The 17,740-nt window shown below is 44.2% G+C and overlaps 1 protein-coding gene across 1 annotated transcript in view; it reads left to right on the forward strand.

The window, feature by feature from the left end:
• Positions 1-640: 640 nt before the first annotated feature.
• The window catches only part of LOC137643144 (CWF19-like protein 2), a 210,608-nt gene continuing 193,508 nt past the window's right edge, over positions 641-17,740 (forward strand). The window contains exon 1 of the mRNA XM_068375995.1: positions 641-1,151. Within this exon, the coding sequence (XP_068232096.1) occupies positions 1,065-1,151 (87 nt within the window). The 5' untranslated portion in view covers positions 641-1,064. The remainder of the gene's footprint in view (positions 1,152-17,740) is intronic.

The following is a 17,740-nucleotide window of genomic DNA, read 5'->3' on the forward strand; positions in this document are numbered from 1 at the left end:
GGGCAAAACCAATACATTGAAATCTAACGTTGTAGCCTATGTAGCCTATCTTATGTTAATTTTGTTGTTGTTGAAATTTTCAATATTTAATGCACCTTTTGGTTATTTTGCCAGCAATATAGTAAAGGGAAGGTGGTTCAACAGAGCATCATCAACTATATATAAAGAAGACGTAAATGAAATGGTGGTAACATTTACAATAAGTTCTAAATTTGCGGACCCACTAACAAACTCCTAATTGATATCAACAGGACTAATGATATAAAGGTTTTCATGAGGAGACTGGAGGCTATCTTTTTAAATACTATGATTCTGGTGATTTAACAATGAATGCGGATTACTCTATAAGATACTATCGATACTTGAGAATGTACACGGCAAACAAACTAATACCGTATGTCTTGTAGGGCGCATGGCTTTCCCGTGTGTGACAGGACCAGGTAAATGGCCCTAAAAATAAAATATAGTTAGTGAAGATGCTATTGAAAAGAATCTAATATGTCTCAACTGTATGTGGAGGAAAGTACAAAATACAGATATAAGAAATGTAGTAACCCAAAACGAAAATTCAGTAGGGAGGTAGCCTACATATAGTGCCGTCACTGCATCTCACGAGGTGTATAGTAGGCATTACTTAAGGGGCTTTGGAAAATTTCCCTTTGCCCTTAGCTGCCCTTGCTTCTCATTCTAGTTTATAACTCGTTCTTGCTTACTTTCTTTCATCTTCCTCTACAATCTCTTAACTTTACCTCAGCGTAACTGTATTGTATTATACCTCTATATGTTTTACCATAGGTCCACATGGGTGCTGAATGGCCATGTAGCCCAAATCCAATAAATCTAAAACTAAAAACACCATGAAGGTATTATAACACTTCCATAACTTACCACTCATTTTTGGTTAGGAACCAGGGCACGATCACCTAAGGACTGAGGTACCGTTACAGAGCTCAGCTTGAACGTTTATCCATACCCGAGCTGTAAAGTTGTCTCGAATGTTATGGTCATTTTAATCCGACTGATATATCACATTTGAGTTAGATTGGTTGAAATTACAATTGGATATGTCTTTTATCGAGTTTGAAAGTGCCAGAGAAAAGGAAAAGAAGCGACAATGGGAGCGAGAGGCGAGAGAAGCAATCTTAGAAAAGGTAAGCTAACTTGAATCCATTGGTTTATTTCTGTTAGCCTAAGGTAGGATAGTCGTATGTGGAATTAGATAAGATGAGCTTATTCGCAGGTATCAAAAGTTAACATATGATACTTTAATTTCTAGCCTAACTGGAATTTTCGTTCAGACATGGACGATTGATGGCCATCTTGGCGTTTTCCCTCTATGTTTAAGGGGAGCTGAGGCATAATAGCTTACTTATCGATCGATTAAGATTTGAAGTATATTTAGAGACTTTGTATATCAGCGGCCAGTTCCTCACGTAGTGATTAAAAATGGGCATCAACTAATCTAAACTCCCCCCCCCTAACCTCACTTACAAGCCGTGTCCTTGCATACCTAACGGGCGGGCTAACACTCCCCTGCATCCCCCATTACACTGCTGTATTCTAAGTTAGACATAATAATATACACAGATGGCCGCTATCATACATACACCCCGTATTTTTTGGTAAAGTTTTACTGTATTACAAATTCTCATTTCGAACAGAAAATATATATTTTCCTGTAGTAAATAACGTGATTTGACCGAATTTCAACCGAAAACCAACAGAACAACCAATTCAACTAACTTTAAGTAGCCGAACTGGTTGCTGTTATTACGGATGAAATATAGGTCAAAATTGGTTAAACCACGTTATTTTCTATAGGTAAACATATATTTTAAATATTAAACTTAGCCGGTGAATATATAATAGCTGACGTCTCCGACGGCTCGACAGAATCCCAAAAACTCGCGAGCGATCGCCATGAAGGTTGCGGGTGTGCCCACCAGCGCCGACTATCGGTCAGATACCGCATATACATGTAAACAGCCTCAGTTCTTCTCTGTCGGTTCCATCGACAAGTTGATTCCACTCGCTTTATGACCTCAAGTTTTCTACCGAATTGGTGAAGTACTTGGTTTTGGTTTTATAGCTTTCGCCGTGTTGGATTATTCAATACTATCTTCAAAAGAAATGCTTTTGAAAGAAGAGGAAAAGTGTTTTGCCCTTGCTTTTTTTTTATCTCTGGTTTTTCCATAGAGTAAAGATGGCCGACCCTTCCCTCAGTGTACGGAAGTGTGTTTAAGGCTTTTAGTAATTATTTTATCACGTCATAAATTATTGTTGATAATTATAGATTTTCCTCTATATATTTTATATCTCACCCGCCTTTATTAGGCCTCTTCGATTAGCTTTCCATTTATACTAAACATCAAGATAAATTTTATGTTTTGTTTATATGCGGCCTTTACCTATTCCTCCCCTAGTCCGAGATGTAGGCGGTCCTAACTTGGAAACCGAAGTTAAACAACGTTGAGCCCATTCAACTTTTATTTTCGTTAAGTTAAATCATTTGCTCTGTAAGAGTTATGAAATGAATATTTTTTAGAAAATATTTTAAGAAATATATTCTTTGAATAGTCTTCGTGCTGTTTCTTTTTTTTCAAAGATGAACTAACGTTTGGTTTATTTATGCTACGCAGTTTGCGCTCTATCGTTACGATAGAGAAAGAGAGAATCACGGTTTCACTTTGCAGAAAGAGTAAATCGATTTTGACGTTTTGTTCATTCTTCTTTCAAACTGAAGTGTTTTAATACTAATTTAAAGGAACTTGTTAATTTTTCAATTTCTTAGTCCTTTCAGTTTTTTCCTTTGGTCAAATAACCTGTTTATTGACGAAGGGTGAGTGGGCATTCTCTTGTGTGTGACAAGAGAGAGAGAGAAAGAGAGACGGAGAGAGAGAGAGAGAAAGAGAGAACGATCCGATCTTTATTCTCGTCCCAAGTAAGGAGTTTGGGAGCGAGTAACGTTGTTCTCGATTCAGTTTTTTACTCTCGTCCCAAGTCTCTGTACGGGGAGAGAGGATAAAACGTTTTTAGTTTTTATTCTCGTCCCAAGGCACTGTACGGTTAGAGATTGAAAACGTAGTCTTTAGTGAACTAGTGTTTAGTCTCCTCCCCAGTCACTGATCCTTTTTAACTTTATATATTTCCGTTTTATTCAATATATATGTTTACTGATTTTTGCATGTGTGTTTCATTTTGTACTAATGTGCTCACATTATACGACTCATTTCGCAATTATAACCTTTTGATGTAAGGGAAAATTGCGTGCTTCAGGTAGAAATCAGTTTTATTCATGCCTAATGTGAAATTATTGAAAAATACGATATTAGTGAAGTAATTGCAGAAAAAAAAAAAAAAAAACAGAAAATCGTAGTGATAAAGTGATAAGTGCGCAAAGTGTATTTAGTGTTGCGACCGAGGGTTCGTCTGTTCGTGCTTGTCGCTCCCCTAGTCCGAGACCTCTTTCAGGCTCCCATGCACCAGGGAGAAGTAATGTCGTAGGACTTAAGGGCACGAGAGGCTTTAACCAACGTACAGACGTTCCCTCTTTGGTATCGGACGTTTCTCGCAAGATCGCCCTCACCATAAGACGGGTGAGACTGTGTTCTCCTCGTCATCCGAAGACTTTTCACAAAAGAAACCTTGGCGACAAGGTTTCTAGACCCTTGAAGCGAAAGTCAGTCCCTTCAGGACAGGTCCAGCGTCCTGGCTGTGGCCATTGGGACAGCTCTGACCCTTTACAGTCGTCGGAAGACTGTTTCGCCGATTAAACATAAGCTTAACACGGGCTCCGAGAGTCTCAGTAAAGGCAATGTTTTGCCAACACAGACGTTACCATCGTCTCGACCCGTCCCGACTCCCGTTGATCCTAAATGGGTTGTCCTGCAGGATATGCAGACTAAGCTTGCCTCCCTTGTGGAGGAGTATACCGTTGAGCAGGTTCACGATGATCCTCGCCGTTATGCTGATCGAGAGACTGGCCGTCAGCCGCCCAAACGAGCTTTTACTCGTCCTTTTGACGTTATGAAACGTGATGTCGGTAGTTTGTCACGTCAGTCACGTGACTTGGATCCTCACTCGCTGCAGTCCCGTGTTGACTTTCAGCCGCTGCTGCAGCCTCGTGTTGACGTTCAGCCGCTGCCGCAGTCTCGTGTTGACGTTCAGGACGTTCGCCAACCAGCTCAGTTGCCTTGTTTTGACGTTGAGCGTCAAGCACCGCAGTCAAGGGTTGTTTTGACTGCTCAGTCTAGGCAGTCAAGGCAGTCTCGACTTGACGTCGAGCGTCCATCAACTCCTGTTGTTGTTGCTGGTCAGTCCTTTCAGCAGCGACGTGACGTCGCTTCCTTGACTGCTACTGCTGCTCCTTTGCGTGTGGACTTAGCCTGTCAAGCATTGCCACCGCGGCAGGCATGAGACTAGGCAATTGTCGGACGAGGTTCTTTCAGATGAGGAAGTTGCTGTTCCACCTCCTACTGATATTCCTTTGGGGACTTTGTCAGACGGAGAGGGGCCTAAAGCTGCTCAGCCATCTATGGACTTTAAAAAAATCATGCTGATTTTTAAGGATCTTTGTCCGGACCATTTTGTAACTGCTGCTCCTCGTTCGCCTTCGTCAGAGTTTACACTAGGCCTAGCTACTTCGAAGCCGTTGTTTTCTAAGCTAGTGCTCTCTCGCTCATCTAAGAGAGCTTTACGTTTGCTAGGCGACTGGTTGATCACCAGGAGGAGTTTGGGGGAGACAGCCTTTGCTTTCCCTCCTTTTAAACTGGCTTATAGAGCGAGCGTCTGGTATGACACGGGAGAAGTTCTCGGCTTGGGAGTTCCTGCCTCTGCCCAGGGAAACTGCTCAAGCCTCATAGACTCTCCCCGTCGTCTGGCCATGAGACGCTCCAAGATTTTATGGTCGGCTTCAGAGCTAGACCATCTCCTGTTAGGAGTTTTTCGAGCGTTTGAAGTTTTGCTGTACAATTATGTCATGCATGAACAAGGCTATCAGGGATGGCTCCAATGATCTGACAGCCACGTTCTCTGCAGGAACAAGGCTATCAGGGATGGCTCCAATGATCTGGCAGCCACGTTCTCTGCAGGAGTTCTTAAGATGGAAGTGCGCTCAATGTGTTCATTGTTAAAACAAACTTCACGATGAAGACTACCAAATCTGTCTTGGCAGCAGTAAGGGAAGGCGACTGGATGGTCTCTCTCGACCTTCAGGATGCATACTTCCACATCCCGATTCATCCAAACTTTCAACAACATCTGAGGTTTGTGGACGGGGAAGTAATGTACCAATGTCGAGCACTGTACTTCGACCTCATTCCTGCTCCTCTTGTTTTTACAAGGCCCTTGCAAAATGTAGCAAGCTTTCTACATTTTTTGAGGATTCAGAGCCTCCCTTTATTTTGACGACTGGCTAATCAGGGCGTCGTCATTATATCGCTGTCTGGAGAGCCTCTAATGGACATTAGACCTAACCAAGGAGCTAGGTCTCATAGTGAACGTAGAGAAGTCGTAACTTACAGTACCCCATCCCAGACTATTCTTTATTTGGGAATGGAGATACAGTGTCTGATTTTTCGGGCCTTTTCGTCTCCCGCAAGAATGGAACAAGCTCTGTTAAAAGTCCTTCACTTGCAAGAGAAAAACAGTTGCTCTGTAAGAGTTTGAACTAGCCTCGTGGGAACTCTTTCATCGCTGGAGTAGTTTATCTCTCTGGGGAGACTCAACCTATGCCCTCTCCAATTTCACCTAAACCATTGGAACAAGGAGAAGGGCTTAAAGAGTATCTCTTTCCCAATCTCCAACTCAGTCTAGACATGTCTGACTTGGTGGGACAGCAACATCAGACTTCGAGAAGGGCTTTCTCTTGTGATCAAGAACCCAAACCATGTGTTGTTTTCAGATGCATCGGATTTGGGATTAGGGAGCTCTAATGGACAGTCTGGAATGCTCGGGTCTTTGATCCACGGATCAGAAGGAACTCCATTTAAGGCAAGTAACATCTCTCCTTTGGCGAGATTTGTGCAAGGAAAATGAATGTCTTGGCGGACGGCCTCAGCAGAAGAGGACAAGTCATCTCCATGGAGTGGACGTAGCATAAGACTGTGTGCGAGAAGCTATGGATGACATGGGGTCAACCCACCATAGATCTTTTTGCGACTTCTCTGACAAAGAGGCTCTCGACTTACTGCTTTCCAGTTCCAGATCCAGAGGCAGCCCACATAGACGCTTTCCTGCTGGGCTGGTCTCACCTGGACGTTTATGCCTTTCCACCTTTCAAGATCCTAAACAAGGTGCTGCAGAAGTTCACCTCTCACGAAGGGACCAGGTTGACATTGGTTGCTCCACTCTGGCCTGCGAGAGAGTGGTTCACAGAGGTACTTCAATGGCTGGTAGACGTTCGAAGGAGTCTACCTTTAAGGATGGATCTCTTACGGCAGCCCCACGTAAGGAGTCTTCATCAAAGCCTCCCCGCGCTTCGTCTGACTGCCTTCAGAATATCGAAAGACTCTCAAGAGCTCGAGGATTTTCGAAGGAGGCAGCCAGAGCGATTGCGAGAGCTAGGAGAGCATCTACCATCAAGGTCTACCAGTCGAAGTGGGAAGTCTTTAGAGACTGGTGCTAGTCATCATCCATTTCCTCTTCCAGTACCTCTGTAGCCCAAATTGCAGACTTTCTCCTGTATCTGAGAAATGTTCGCTCCCTCTCTGATCCCACTATTAAAGGCTACAGGAGCATGTTGGCTTCTGTGTTCAGACATAGAGGCTTAGATCTGTCCAATAATAAAGATCTCCAAGATCTCCTTAAGTCCTTCGAGACCTCTAAGGAGCGTCGTATGGCAACTCCTGGATGGAACTTAGACGTGGTCCTAAGGTTCCTAATGTCCGACAGGTTTGAGCCATTACATTCAGCCTCCTTGAAGGATCTCACCCTCAAGACGCTTTTCTTAGTGTGCTTGGCTTCGGCTAAAAGGGTCACTGAGATCCATGCCTTCAGTAGGAACATCGGCTTTTCTATAGATAAAGCCACATGTTCACTTCAGCTTGGTTTCTTGGCCAAAAATGAACTGCCTTCTCGTCCTTGGCCTAAGTCGTTTGATATACCTTGCCTGTCAGAGATATAATATAACTGTCAAAAACTCTAAGCATATACGCCTTTATTGTTTTAATACTGGTCTCTACCCACCACCATGGGTGTGAATCAGCTATTATATATTCACCGGCTAAGTTTAATATTTAAAAATGATATTTTGATTATAAAATAAATTTTTGAATATACTTACCCGGTGAATATATAAATTAAAGGCCCCCCCTTCCTCCCCGATAGAGACCCAGCGGAAAGAGAAGAACTGAGGCTGTTTACATGTATATGCGGTATCTGATCGATAGTCGGCGCTGGTGGGCACACCCGCAACCTTCATGGCGATCGCTCGCGAGTTTTTGGGAATCTGTCGAGCCGTCGGAGACGTCAGCTATTATATATTCACCGGGTAAGTATATTCAAAAATTTATTTTGTAATCAAAATATCATTTTTCTGTTAAAATGTTTAAATATAATGTCTTTTTTGGGCTCAGGCCATATCGTCCTGATGGAAGTTCCTTCATTAGTAGCTTCCTAGGTATATTTGACTACAGTGATATATCCCAGAGAATTTACCGAAGGTATCCAGAATTCTAACTCCTGCAGCGAATATCCCTTAAAATTTAAAAAGGGATATCGCGTATATCAGAGGACGTATTCTTGACACGTCTCATAGCTATCTACACCCCCAATAGCGTTTTCGCTTCGAGAGGGAAAAGTGGCAAGAATATAGTCGAGTTGTCAAAGAGGCGATGCTCTCGACACTCCTACTGTACTGTAAATAGTGCGCCGAATCGCCACCGCGAGGCACCACCAAGCTATTCTTTCGTTTGTAGCTTTGCTGACCGGTGTTATCCCGTGTTATCTCTCGCTATTTTGGAAGTATTTCATCGCTATGATGCCTTCACCAGCTTCGTCAGCTTCTGGAAAGTTAAGTAATATCTTTGGATTGTGTAAATGTAAGCTTTTGCCAGTTTTACTCTTCGATTGAGATCGTAATTAACGTAACAAGAGCTGTTGCCAGCTGGATGGCGTCGTGGACGCACTCGTTCTTCTTGTTCATTTAGTTAGCAAGAACGATTTCCCGGCATTATTTCACTTTAATAACTTTAGCTATTTAGATATTTAGCTAGGGAATTTTATATTCTGTCATTGTTGTCGTGGTTTTGGCTATTTATGATCGAGCCTCACGAGTGCTAGGCTTCCTAGCCTAGGCACCTACACACTTCATGCATGATATAACCTTCCTGGTAAGTTTTATTGAAGCTCGGGCAATATTTTATACAATCAAGATATTACTGCATAACATTTTCCTCTTCCAAGATAGTATACAAGAGAGTTTCGGTGATCGATTCTCTATGCTCCTAGACTTAATAGCCTAGGGGCTTTAGTATACTTTCTTAAATGTCCCTCATTACTCTTGTATTGTCTTTTAAGGGGAGACTGACACCTCCTATACCTTTTAAGTCGATACTATCTCTAACGAGATTTAAGAGCAATTCCCCTTCCCTCTGATCAGCTTAGGCTACCCTCAGTTAACTTTGCTGCAAACTGTGTTCTGGCAAAATTTACTGGGGTGTTTCGTCTCTTTCTCTTAACCACTGACACGGTTTTGAGCTGAGAAAGAGTAAAGTCTGTGTTAGGCATCCTATTGTCTTGGTGAAATGGCTTCCCAAGTCAGGTTAGGTTGCCGTTCAGGAGGCTAGGTCTCCCTAGGCCATACTGGAGGTTCTTGTATATCAATTTCCTCCTTCCTCGGTCTGGCAGACAGTCCTGTACTAGTAGATCTTAGTATGAAGAAATGATTTCTTCCTTACTAAAGATCTCTGGTACGAGATTCTGTTCTCTAGTGAGATTGTGTCCTATGACCGCTGTCTCACTTACTAACCTAACCCGGGGAAATGATTTCTCCTACTTGAGGTTACTTTATGAGATCAGAATCCTTCAAGTTAGGTAATGCTCTAGGGTTTTACCTTACTTATAGTACTTTTACCCCTTCCCCGCTGTCTCTTTTGTGTTGGATGAACCATCACCCTTCTGGCCATTGTTCTACATTTGACCCTACGGGTAATCTATAGAATTGGCCTGAGGTTCCCTGTCTGCTGCCGGCAGGTACCCTCATTTCATTGAGTGTGCTCTCCAGTCCTCCCTTGAACTACCTTCCATACCCCATATGAATGGGATATGGTTGAGTGGAAGCCCGAATATAATTCCCCCTTCCACTTGCACCCTCTTTCGAGATGTAGGCCAGCAAGGCTGAGCCTTTGCCATCCCCCATCCTCTCTTTCTCTCTGCCTTTCCATATACTGGGCCGGCGCCGGCAGCTAGTAGCTGTCGTTGGCCATGTTGGGTGTCTGTCGGCCGGGAGTTACTCTGCCGCCACTTGCCGTGGGTGTCGCTGATCGACAACCCAACGACAATGAACATAATATGACCGGCAGCCGGCCACCCAAAATTTATATAGTTGCTGCTGGATCCTATTTGATAGAGGGATCCCTCGGCTGCCGGCGGGCAGAGCGGCAACTGCCGACCTGCCACCCACTATTTTGAAGACAGTATCTGTTTCAAATAGCCCAGATTAGGCCCGGCATATGTCGGCTAGGCCGGCATATGCCGGAAGGGCCAGCATATGCCGGCAGGCCCGGCATATGCCGGGAAGTCCGGCGGGCCCGGCATACGCCGGCGGGTCCGGAAAGCCCGGCAATACTGGCGACATGCCGCCGCCAGTCATTGCTGTAGCCCAAAAGTTTTCCAACTTACAAGTGGTTCATTGGCAGCCAATTGTGAGACCATCACTTTTAGGGATTGATTCTCCCTACCAATTAATGGTTATTATCCATTAATTTAATCCCCTATATTGAACATGGAAGATTGTGTTAAGAAGACACCTTATATCCAAGGATATTGTCTTCCCCTTGAATTCATTATGAATCTTTAGTTCAATATTGGAGGAGGTCATAGCAATGGGCTGGACAGGAAACACATTTAGGTATCTTTCCTACTTTCTAGCTTACTCTATCCAAGCTAATATTAATTAAAATATGTATGCTGAAATCTGAGAATTTCACCGAATACTTATAGCTTTTCTTTCTTTACAGAAGGAGCATCCTGTGTGCGGGAACAACTTTTGCAGGGTCCGTAGGTAGAGCTTCTACTGACATGGCATGTGCAGGGCCCATGCTCGCTGCGCAGTCACCTAAGGGGCGCTCAAGTACTGGGACCCACAGGTATGTACCGTTTGTGGCAAACTGATTAAAGAGGCTTTTGATGATCTAAAGTCTAGGGATGCAGCAAGGGACACACTGCAAAAATGGGTCAGGGGCTTTCAGAAGAACACCTCTGGCCCATACCTTCCTAATGAGAGGAAGAGGGATTGTCTCTTCCCTAATGCATCTGCGGATGCAATTGTTCCCCAGGCTCAACCTGAGATCCCCTTAGTTCAGATTCCGGTAGAACTTGACGTTTCGGATGCCTTTCAGAGCATCCAATTAGAGGACAACATGTCTGTTGTCTCGGAGGAGACTGAGAACAATCTCCTAGTGGATGAACTGGAGCAGGAGGATGAGATACCTCCTGAGACTGGAGTCAAGATAACCGAAACGATTTCGGTTTTGTCTGCAGCGGCGACTTAACCAACGCCTTCGACTTCTTCCACCGCACCCCAGTTGGATTCCATTACAAGTACGCTACACTCGCTACTGTCCATGGTGCAGGACATTCAGAAGAAATCGTCTGAGAAAGAAGCATCTTTCCGGACGGAGATTCATCAGCTAGTTGCGTCATGTTTAGCCCCGAAGAAGTTAAACATTAAGGACCTCCCCGCCTTCTCTGACGTTAACCCATGGAGGTACGCAGAGCATATGCCTATGTTGGGGGGGAAGATCTTCCTCTCAGAGAAACTGGGAACAGTTCCAGTAGAGGAAATCGAATTTTGGCCTAGTAAAGGGGCCTATCTGGATTGCTATGTCCGTCTGAGGACGGAACCAGCATCCAAGGAGGAAACAGAGCCGAAGGAGACGATTGTCCTTGATCTATCTAAGGTACAGGCCTTATATACAGCCACCTTGAAAGAGAGGGCCTTTACTAGTTCCAAGGTGCCGGCTCTAAGCAAAAAGCACCCATCCTTTATTGCTGACTCTGAACGTGCCTTCCCCTTTATGGACAAGGGGTTTAAGGCAGTTGAGGCAGGGAAACCTTGCCCTACACTTGAAGAGTGTAGACCATTTTCTCTCGCCTTCCTTTCAGATGATAAGGATTGGAAGGATGTCCATAACACCTTCACAGTTGGGAAGCTAGAGGCAGATATCGCTGGACGGCAGTTCAACGAAGATCTCCCGAAGCTGTCAGAGTTTCTCCTGCGCAGGGAACAGGAGACTAAGGAACGTCTCGCTGCTTCCATGTCTCTGCAGACTGGCTTAGAGACTATGGCAAGCATCCCAGACACCCCAGATATGTACATGGTCTTTGCCAAATCTCATTTGGCAACAGTCACCAAGGATTTATACAATTTTATTAAAGCCAGAAGGGCTTGTAGGGAGTTTGTGTTCACTTCTGCTACAGTGAAGCACGAACCAAAGAAGCTGATAGCTTCCAATATCTGGGGAAAAGACCTCTTCCCAAGTGAAGTGGTCAAAGAGGTCGTAGATAAAGCCGCTTTGGAGAATAGGAATCTCCTCTCCAAATGGGGCTTGTCCTCTAAAGGGAAATCTTCCGCAGATGAGGGATCCCCAGCCGAAGAACAAGTCAAAACGACCGAGAGTGCCCTCTCGGCCAAAGCGACAGCAACAGCTTCCCATGGCCACGATGCCCCAGACGGTGGCACAACCAACCACCACCTTTAAACTGGTGCCCCAAACGCTGGCGACCCAGTCGCCCGTGTTCACCCCAGTATTTGAAAGGCAATCAATTACCTTTAAGCCGAAGTCTCGAGGTTCCTTTCGAGGATCCTCTAGACGCCCCTTCAGAGGTAGGGGCAACAAAGGTGGATGTGGCCAAGGAGGCAAGTCCTCCAACCAGCACTCCAAGTGAGATGCTGCCTCTAGGAGGGAGACTTCTCCACTTCCGGGATCGTTGGACCTTCGATCCCTGGGCCCACAGCCTAATCAAGAAAGGACTAGGGTGGAGTTGGAGCTCAACTCCACCCAACTTCCCTCAATTCTTCCAACACTCAACCCCCGTACTGGAAGAATATGTTCAGGAACTCTTGAACAAAAGAGTTAAACGGAAGGCAAAGTCCATTAGATTTCAAGGAAAGCTATTTTGTGTTCCGAAGAAGGATTCGGAAAAGCTCAGAGTCATTCTGGACTTATCATCACTCAACAAGTTCATAGTGAACCACAAGTTCAGAATGTTGACGCTTCAGCACATAAGGACCCTTTTGCCCAAACGGGCATTCACAGTCTCTATAGACATGAATGTATACTGGCATGTTCCAATCAACCGTCAAGTTTCCCCCTACCTAGGGTTCAAACTACAGAAAAGAAAGTACGTTTTCAGAGCCATGCCCTTCGGCCTAAACATAGCCCCAAGGGTATTCACAAAGCTTGCGAATGCAGTCATTCATCAACTACGCCTGAAAGGAATCCAGGTGGTAGCCTACCTGGATGATTGGCTGGTGTGAGCAGCATCCGAGGAAGAATGCATGCAAGCCTCCAAGGAGGTGATCCAGTTCCTGGAACACTTAAGGATTCAAGATCAACTTGAAAAGTCTCGGCTTTCTCCAGCTCAAAAGTTCCAGTGGCTGGGTGTCCACTGGGACCTACAGTCACACTGCCTTTCCATTCCATCAAAGAAGAGGAAAGAGATAGCAGGATCTGTCAAAAGACTCCTTCAATCCGATAGGATATCAAGAAGGCAACAGGAGAGTGTTGGGGTCCCTCCAGTTTGCCTCAGTGACAGATCCAGTATTGAGAGCACAATTAAAAGATGCATCAGGAGTTTGGAGAAAATACGCATCAAACGCTCGAAGAGATCTACAAAATCAGATACCAAATCGTCTGCGATCACTACTCAAGCCATGGTCGAAGGCCAAGAACCTAAGAAACAAAGTACCCTTGAAAACACCTCCTCCAGCAGTCACCGTTCATACGGATGCCTCGAAGGAGGGGTGGGGAGGTCATTCTCATCATCGGAAAGTCCAAGGAACCTGGTCTCCCCTCTTCAAGTCCTTCCACATCAATTTTCTGGAAGCCATGGCAGTTTTTCTATCTCTGAAAAAGCTGAAACTTCGCTGCTCAATCCACATCCGTTTGGTTCTAGACAGCGAAGTAGTAATGAGATGCCTGAATCGACAAGGCTCGAGATCGCCTCACATTAATCAAGTAATATTGGCCATCCTTCGTCTAGCCCAGAAGAAGAGATGGCACTTGTCAGCAGTCCACCTTCAAGGGTTCCGCAATGTGATGGCAGACGCTCTATCCAGGGTCAACCCGATAGTGTCCGAATGGTCTCTAGACGCAAGATCATTCTCTTTCATTTTGCGCAAAGTTCCAGGACTGCAGATAGACCTCTTCGCAACGAGCGATAACAAGAAGCTACCCCGGTATGTAGCCCCGTACGAGGATCCTCTAGCGGAAGCGACAGACGCAATGTCCATAGATTGGAACAGGTGGTCTAAGATCTACCTGTTCCCTCCAACCAACCTTCTGCTGAAAGTTCTCGACAAACTGAGATCCTTTCGGGGGACAGCAGCAATAGTGGCCCACAAGTGGCCCAACAGCGTTTGGTTCCCTCTGATAACGGAACTACGCCTGAAGCTGATCCCGTTGCCGGAACCAGTTCTGACTCAGCAAGTGCAGAAATTGACTGTCTCAGCTTCATCAGAGAAAACCCAGAACCTTCATCTCATGATTTTCTCGGCCTAGCGGTCAAGAAACGGTTTGGGATTTCTAGAGACAATATTAACTTCTTAGAAGAATACAAGTCAAAGTCAACAAGAAGACAATATGAGTCTTCCTGGAAGAAATGGGTGGCCTTTGTCAAGGTGAAGAATCCCGAGGAGATATCTACGGATTTCTGCTTGTCCTTCTTCATCCATCTGCATGAACAAGGTTTAGCAGCTTATACGATTACTTCATGTAAATCCGCCCTAGCCAGACCAATACTATACGCCTTCCAGGTAGACTTCTCTAATGAAATCTTCAACAAGATTCCTAAAGCCTGCGCTAAACTTCGGCCTGCAGCTCCTCCAAAGCCCATTTTATGGTCTTTGGATAAAGTTCTTCACTTAACTCAACCCTGAACAATGAAGATTGCTCGCTGAAAGAGTTGACTCAAAAGGTGATATTCTTATTTGCACTAGCCTCAGGAGCCAGAGTTAGCGAAATAGTGGCCCTCTCGAAGGATGATGGCCACATTCAGTTCACAGACAACGGAGAACTGAACCTCTTTCCGGACCCGTCATTTCTCGCCAAGAACGAGCTGCCCACTAAGAGTTGGGGTCCCTGGAGAATCTGCCCTCTGAGGGAAGAAGCATTCCTCTGCCCAGTGGATTGCTTAAAGGTCTATCTTCATAGAACTTCAGACTTGAAGGGAGGTTAGCTTTTCAGGGGAGAGACTTCTGGTTCAACGTTATCCTTGAAACAGATAAGGGCGAAAATCACCTATTTTATACGCAGAGCGGATCCAGACAGTACACCCGCAGGTCATGATCCGAGAGAAGTTGCCTCGTCTCTGAATTTCTTTCAGACAATGTCGTTTGAAAGCCTGCGTGCTTACACTGGTTGGAAGTTCTCCAGAGTTTTCTTCAAGCACTACGCGAAGCAATTACAAGAAATAGAATTTCATGTGGTAGCGGCAGGCAGTGTTATAAAACCTGCCGCTTGATTACTGCGAAGAACAGTGCACTAATTGGGACTTTTAGTGAAGGGTGTACATGATAGACTTTTAAGGTATATAATGTTGAGTATTGTGTTTAGGAAAACATCATAGACTGTTCTATCTATACAGGTGACATCAAGCATAATAAGCTGTCACAAGTGCCAGGCATTCTTATATGCACAGTGTTCCTAGTAATGACAGCATACACAGTGAAATATTATATTTCCCTTTGAGTGGCTAATGTTTCCTTTTCAGGTGAAACTTATTTATTTTCTGTTATTACTGTTTATGCTTTTACGCAGAATTGTTCAGCGTAAGATGTAATTGATTACAACCATGATTTCTATTGTTGTAATAAACAATAGAAGGAATCTTTGCGTCTCTTTCACCTCAAACATTCGAAATTATGTATAAATCAGAGCATCCTTGATTCTCTTAATATTTAAGGAAATATTGGGGAACTATGGTTTCTACCATTCCAAGCAAACAGGTAAAAACTGATTGTACTAACTTTATCTTACTGATTTAAGGTTTCCTACATGGATACAAACCTGTCTGTCTCTTTATATCCAGACTTGGGAGGATTCAGTAACCTATAGAGGACTATACCATCTAAGTACAAACTAGGCTTTACGTATATAATGACACTAATATACATAATGTTTGCTAGATTGTTCCTTGAACTCACAATCATCGGGATTTTTCCTGAAGTCGACCTAAACTTTTCCCTGTAGGGGGCAGGAAGAACTGACATATTTTATGATCAGTTAATTGATGTATAACGGTAACATCAAGTGTCTGGTCCAGAAGACCAAATAGGAAATATTTATCTCGAGATAACGGCACTATAGTATTGAAAATCCACAGATACATTAATGCTCTGGTAAACTTCCATCAGGACGACATGGCCTGAGCCCAAAAAACGGATTTTGAGCGAAGCGAAAAATCTATTTGTTCCGTAACCGAAATACAAACCACGCTATTTACATAGGGTATTGCTTTCGGCGTAGCTGAAATGGCGAGCCATTAGATTTTAAACGAGGGTTAACTACCCCTGCGCTAGTTAGCAGGGGTAGGGGAGGGGTAGCTAGCTACCCCTCCCCCCTCACACACTGGTGAACTGATTCACTTCGCATATGGCTCGGACGATGAACGGATGTCTCTGTTCCCGTCCTCGCATGGCAGCCATTTATTGTTTTGTCTTTACTTAATTACTTACTTTCTTTACTCATGTATACAGTGATACCTCTGGATACAAAAGTTTCTGCTTACGAAAAATTCAGGATACGAAAAGCGATACAAAGATTTTTATGCCCCAGTATACGAAAAAATTTTCAGGATACGAAAAGCTTACTAGATCCCAATTCGTCGCCGAGAGTCCAGTACCTTTTTTTTTCAGGGTATCAACCCTTAATTTAGGTGTACAGGTAACAATACACCTTCACTGATCCAAATACTTTACATACAGTACCGTAACTTTTATACAGTAGTAAAGAAAATGGACCGTTTTCTTAGGGCTTGGAGGAGATAACTAGGCTATAACTACATTATTGAATAATCTCATGGTGGTTTCTGAAATGGATTAGGCTGTTTTTAACGGTTGGGTTAATTATTGAATGATAGAAATGGCTGCATTGCATGTTTATTACTACAGTTTAGCGTGTTTAAGAAAGAAAAGGTGACTTTTTGTAAGGCTTGGAACGGATTAGGCTATTTACATGTAAAACGCGACTCAGGATACGAAAAAATCAGGATACGAAACCGTATCCTGAACGGATTACTTTCGTATCTTGAGGCATCACTGTATATGTAAACATATTTTTATGTTTATGTATATATTTGAGTATAGAAATCAGTAAGTTTCCTTTTCAGTGTTCGTGCTGTGTGTGTGTGTGTGTGTGTGTGTACGATATCACTGTGTGGCCGCCGGCAGTCAGGCCACTACGATGTATTTTCATGGGCCGTGATCTCTTCCTTGGTCCTTCGGTCGCCTCCTTCCACGGGCGCCGTGGTGAGTCGTCATCGCTGGGACTTATTATTCTGTTCTCCGCTACTCCTCTATTTCTACGGGGAAGGTGGGGTTCAGCGTAGGATCGCGAGAGTGTAGTTTGACTACGGTCTCTCTCTCTCTCTCTCTCTCTGGAGGTCGTTCACCTTTTACTACGTCTCTACGATAGCTCCTCCTTTCGGGTGGAGTTGTTACTTTTTATCTCAATTATTTTTTTATTAAAGCTAATTGTATTTGTTAACTTTTCAGCTTTTTAGAACGTTTTCCTTCGGGGTGTTTCGTTCTTACTTTTAGTGAACATTCCCTTATGAATTGCATTTTTATAACTGTTATAATTCAGTTTTGGTTACAGTTCTCGCCCTTCCCCCTTCCCGTGAGTGTAGGTGGGGTTGGGGCTCTTGCCTGTTATGTAATTCTTGTGTTATTTTCCCTCGGGTTTCCTCTTCGGAGTCTTCCCGGGGGAATGAATGTTAACTAATTACTTTTTATTTTCACAGTTAACGATCTGTTTTCCGTTTGCCTAATGTGACAACGAAGCAGAGCTGTCTTGTTGGGACTCGGGGAGTCGGCTGTTGCGGCCTCCTCTATAGGACTTCGTCAGGGGCGTGTCTTCTCCTGGTAGTTCTCCCGAGGCACCCGACAGCTCTTCAGTTCATGTTAGAATTCTCAGGAGGTTCGCCTCCTTGGGTGGGTACCTTCCCTTCCGAGGGAGGTTACCTGCCCAGGTTTAAGTTTCTTTCCCTTTCGGGGGAAACTTCTCTTACCTTTAATAATTATAATATGTTCCTGGTCCTCCGACGGTTTTGCTCTTGGTGCTGAGCGACCGCTTTTGTA

Source organism: Palaemon carinicauda, chromosome 6 (genome assembly GCF_036898095.1).
Source record: "Palaemon carinicauda isolate YSFRI2023 chromosome 6, ASM3689809v2, whole genome shotgun sequence".
Lineage (NCBI taxonomy): Eukaryota > Metazoa > Arthropoda > Malacostraca > Decapoda > Palaemonidae > Palaemon > Palaemon carinicauda.